The following is a 5132-nucleotide window of genomic DNA, read 5'->3' as shown; positions in this document are numbered from 1 at the left end:
GTTCCTGCCCTTCGTGGCTGGAATCGGTGTGGCAGAATTTCAGTTCCTCCTGCGCCGCCCAAAATAATGCCTGAAATGTTAGCAACGGCAATTTGAAATTTGAGAGTTACTGTTACAAGCTGACATTCTTTCTACATGACTACTCAGCAGCGTTTTGCAGTGCAGGGAAGTTTATTCGCGAGTATTTTTATCAGCAAATGAGTAAATCCATTAGTTTGATGGTTTGTTTTTTTTTTTTTTTCCCTCTGAATGCCTAACACAGCAGCACCGTCTGTGGCATTATCAATAGTAAGATATACATAATAGGCTGCCTTTTTTTTTTTTTTCTGTCAAAAATATTAACTGTGGAAGAATGACATTTTAAAGATGGATATTTAAGTGGAAGGTGTATTTTTTGTTCCCCACTCCCTCTTCGGATTGTGCCTAAATTTATTTCTATGTCTGCTTCAATTACTTTCCAAACTGTAGCCCTGTAAAGCATTACAGTTCTCAAATCTATTTTTTTTCCCCCCAAAATAGAAGGCTCTTTTCTTTGCCTGTGTAAGCACAATTAAATTCTTTTTCTTGTTAGAAACCTCTAATTTTCATCTACAGTTCACTCTTTAAAAAAAAATCTTTTCTGTGTTCTTTCCTCTAATTTATCTTAACTTTCTTTTTCTTTTTTCCTAGTTCTCCTTGGAATTTTCTACCATCTGTAGCAATATGTACATAGCGATTCATCTTTACAGAATAGAAAAGTCATCAGCTATAGGTATAGATGTCTTCCTTGGCAATGGGGAAACCCGTGTGAGGGGGAAGGGAGTGAAAACAGGTAAAACCCTGTTCTCCTTACTCACGTAAATAGTTCCATTATCCAAATAGTTCCAAGTTCAATGGGATTACTTGTCAGGGTAGAACAAACAGGATTGAACCCCATTTGCTATATTAAATAAATCTAGTGAGCCTGGTATTTGAACATACTGGAGCCTGGATTTCTATGTTTTATCGAAGTTCTCTTTTAGTTCAGAAGAAATAAAATATTTGAATACTTCCCATATTTGTTAAAAATGGATGGTTATCTCCCTAAGTTGCATGATGGAATACCAGTCATAACACACAGCAGCGTTTTGCTTTTTTTTTTTTCTCCTCGACCTGCTGTTTTGGAGTTGCTTTTTAAAGTTACTAATCAGCTAGCTTTGAAGGAGACTACACATATCAGAGGAGCCGGGCTTGCATATCTGTTTTGAGGAACTTGTACTGAATGTGCCTGATGGTGCAGAGAGCTAAGCCTCTGTGGCACAGTGACTTCATTTTTTCAGGAGCTGATGGTGTCAGGGTTTGTAGAAAGTGCTCGGTGCCTGACGGGACTGGCTCCAAACAGAGCCCTCGTACAAAGACAGCTTCAGTTTTTTTCTTATGCAGCTTCATTCCTAATGCTGCTTTGTTGTTTTAGGTTACCGTCCTATTCCAACAGACCCTTACCTGGGAGGGAATTCACCCTTGCCACCCCCTGTAAGTGACAGGATGAGAAAGAGACGGGCTTTTGCTGATAAAGAGTTGGAGAACATTATGCTAGAGAGAGAGTATAAGGAGAGAGAGATGATGGAAGCTACACAAGCAGCTGCCCTTTTTCTCCCTAACCGCATGGTGCATGGAGCTGAATACAACTCGTATAAAACAGCTTTCAACACTGCTCAAGTTGATACTCCAAACAAGGAGTTTTGCAATTTTTTACCAGCCTGCCTTGATCTAACCATGCAGTATTCAGGATCCAGCAACATGGAACTAATATCTTCAAATGTCAGTGTAGCTACTACCTACAGGCAGTATCCCCTGTCCTCTAGGTTCTTAGTGTGGCCAAAATGTGGCCCCATTAGCGATGCTCTCCTCTACCAGCAATGCCTGTTAAATGCTACTACTGTCCAAGCTCTCAAACCTGGGACAGGTTGGGATGCCAAGGTCTCACAAAGTCAGGACTGTCCGAATGCTGAGCATGACATCATGTCTCCAAAACTAGAAAATTCACTCGTTCTGACCCACACGCAAGACATTCAGCAGTCATGTAATGAGATAGCTTGCCTTCCTCAGGAAGCTCGTGAGAGGTCAGCTTTCTCTCCTCCAAAAAGGACTTTCTCTCAGATTTCTGATAAGGATTCTCTGGCTCCTCAGGAACAGCTAACAAGCAAGATCAGCAAAACCAGTACCAAGCCCCCTCCACCGATCAAATACAATCCCTTTCAGTCACTGTTCCAGCAAACATTTCCTGACAGATCAGGCGCAGAGTTGAGAACATCATTCATGAAAGAGACTTTTGAAGATGCTTCTAAGAAATACAGAGAGTGTGCCATTAAAGAGAACCAAAAATATGAGTTTACAAGAGACAAATGCACAAAAGACTTCTTTGGGGCCAAACAGGCCACAACAAAACTTTCAACAACTGAGCCACTGTCATTTTCAGTTGAATCCATCCTTAAACGACCTTCTTCTGCAGTTGCTAATGTCTCTCAATGAATAAACTATACCTTCAGTGTAGAGGGCTTGTATGCTTTGCCTTCCGCAGGGTTGCTACTGCCTACCTTGTCTCTTAAAAGATTTGTAAAAAGGATTGTCTGCTGTAAATGGTAATTCTTCCTTTTATCTCAAAATGATGTATATAAATACACGTTTTCTCTTCTGAAAAAATAAATTAATTTTTTAACATTGAAACTGCATGTACAGACTGTAAAGTGTTGTTATTTTAAGCAACACTTCAAACCATTCAATAAAATGAGATTACCTACAAGCACAGAGGTAGGTAGATTCCTGATCTCTGTTTTGTCTCTAGTATCTCACAGGCAAGTATGCCCTACTTTCAGAATATATTTACTCTTTTATTTGCTATTATCAATGTACTTACTAGTTACCTTGGCGGGGTAAGTGGTCATTTCTGCTTTGAACCTCCAGTAACTAAGAGGTAATGACAGCGCATGTAGGCTAGTGTGAATTTGCAAGACTTTTTTTATTAACTTAAGTGAGATTTGGATCAGATTTGAAATGCCTTTCTTACTCTGAAGGGGGAGTGCATGCTAGTGTGAAAGGCTGGTGTATTCCATACCTCTCTATAAAAGCTTCTGTTCCTAAGGCAGAAGAGTTACTGGATTGAATTTGAGGAGAATGGCTCTGGTGAGCTTTTGGATAAAAAGTCAGAATTTTTTAAAATTCAGATTTTGACTAAAAAGTCTGCCTTTTTTCTTTTTTTTTCTGTTTTTTTTTTTTTTTTTTTTTTTTTTTTTTTTTTTTTTTTTTTTAAATATTCGGCTAATTTACTTTGGATTTCCACTCCCTAGATATTTCCCTTCTGAAAATATTTCACCTTTGACCAGCAAGAGGCTGAGATTCTTGTGTTGTGGTAATTGAAATGACCTTTAGGCTGTAAAAATGATGCACAGAGTCATTCACTGCTAATGAAAAATCAAGTCATGATCTCTCAGTTTTGTAATTCCGTCCTTTTGCAGCAATAGCAGAAATAAAGGAGAGTAACCAGCAGAATTTACCTGGGAACCTGAAATGCCCTCAAGGTTGTAGAAAAAGGCATTACCAGCTGTCACTATGACTGAACTTGAAGCTTGCAAAATTGATGATTTTTGAAGTTTTTCCCTATATGTTACTGCTAGCACATGTAGTGCTAACCGATAATCCCTTGGTTATCTTCCTCCCTTAACATTTTTCTCCTGCAGACAGTGCTCAACCAGTTGAAAGGAGCTGTGGTTTGTTCTTAATTTTTGCTATTTTCTAAGATCAATTTCTGTTTGGTATTGTAAGCATAATGTAATATTTTCTGATTTTATTACACTTCCCGCACAGATTAAATGCTTCTTTTGCTATGAATAAATCTGAGCCTGTGAATTTCTGATTCTATAAGTATCTTTGAAAGTGTTTAGTGTTTCTTCTGGGAGTGGTGTTGCCGAATAGCAGGACCCTTTTCATGGATGGGAGGAGTCGTCTGTCGTGAGTGCTTTCTAAGCCACTTCGTTAAAGCAACAGAGACATTGAAGAAAACACATTTTATGTAACGTATATTTTTACATAACACACCTTACAAAGCACATAAAAATTTTATGTCAGGAATGTAAACAAATTTGTTGTAATTTAAAAGAATCTTGGGCACTAGCTAAAGTTTCACTTTTCAGAAGCATTCACACTTAACTAGATTTTGCCTAGCTGAAAATACATGTGAAACGCAATGAGACGCTTTTCGTTTTTTCAAACTCTGTCCTTTATCGAGTTGCCGTTAGAGGGAGTTTTAACTTACTTGAGAGCTGAATCTGCTTGTTAATCAGTTTAGCAGTCAGACCAAGCTAAGCAGCTTTTACCCAGAGTAGATGGAGTGAAATTCTTCACATTTCATATTTGTTTGCTTTCACCAGAGCTTCCTTCTTTGGCTTAGTTGAACGTTAAATGCTAACAAGGGGTTTTAATTTAAGCAGGGTTTCCTTTGTTATTAAAAATATGATTTGTTTTGTTTTTCGAGCTGCTGGCATAAACTAGGATGACAGATGAAAGAGAGTTCAGCAATCTATATAGTGAACCAACATTGGATACTGGAATTAGTCCTGCACAGATATTTTTTTTTTGCCTGACAATGTGTGCATCTAATATTGTTCAATATCACATCTGAAATATTTGCCAGGGAGTCACTTGTCTTTATTTATCTCTTAAAAAAAGACCAGAAAACCCAAACCCTCCAACAGACTGGTACTTCTTGACCTTTTAAAGAACCAGTTGCGCTAAACAAATTCAGACTCTGAAGATATACCAAACACTAATATATACATATACACACACACTTATGAACATAATATATGTGTGTTCCAGATAGTTTTGTTCAAATCCCAGCCATCAGAAGAAGAGTGACATTTCTATTACTATTTGAAAAAATGTGACCCTTGAGGTGAAACTTGGACAAATTGTTTGCTTTGCTTAACAAATTAGTCTCAATGGAGTCAGCATTTGACCACCCTGTCTCACTGTCACTTGCTCATGTCTTGCTTCAGATCCACTAGCTGCTTCTCCCTGTACTTAGTTTCCTTTCATTTCGTAGACCCTGGGCATTAACTTTCATGCATCTTGAAAGCTCATTGCACCCGAATTGTTTTCCTTTCCTTTGTTAAAAA

General features: G+C 38.1%; 1 protein-coding gene across 1 annotated transcript in view; it reads left to right on the top strand.

Annotated features, from left to right (window-relative positions):
- Positions 1 to 2490, top strand: part of DMRT2 (doublesex and mab-3 related transcription factor 2) — a gene marked incomplete at its 5' end in the record, with an annotated part of 2869 nt that extends 379 nt beyond the window's left edge. The window contains one exon of the mRNA XM_009706202.1: positions 1433 to 2490. Coding sequence (XP_009704504.1) covers positions 1433 to 2490 — 1058 coding nt within the window. The remainder of the gene's footprint in view (positions 1 to 1432) is intronic.
- Positions 2491 to 5132: the final 2642 nt, after the last annotated feature.

The sequence above is a fragment of the Cariama cristata genome, unplaced genomic scaffold, assembly GCF_000690535.1.
Source record: "Cariama cristata isolate BGI_N322 unplaced genomic scaffold, ASM69053v1 scaffold26078, whole genome shotgun sequence".
Lineage (NCBI taxonomy): Eukaryota > Metazoa > Chordata > Aves > Cariamiformes > Cariamidae > Cariama > Cariama cristata.
This window is presented reverse-complemented; position numbering and strand designations above follow the sequence as displayed.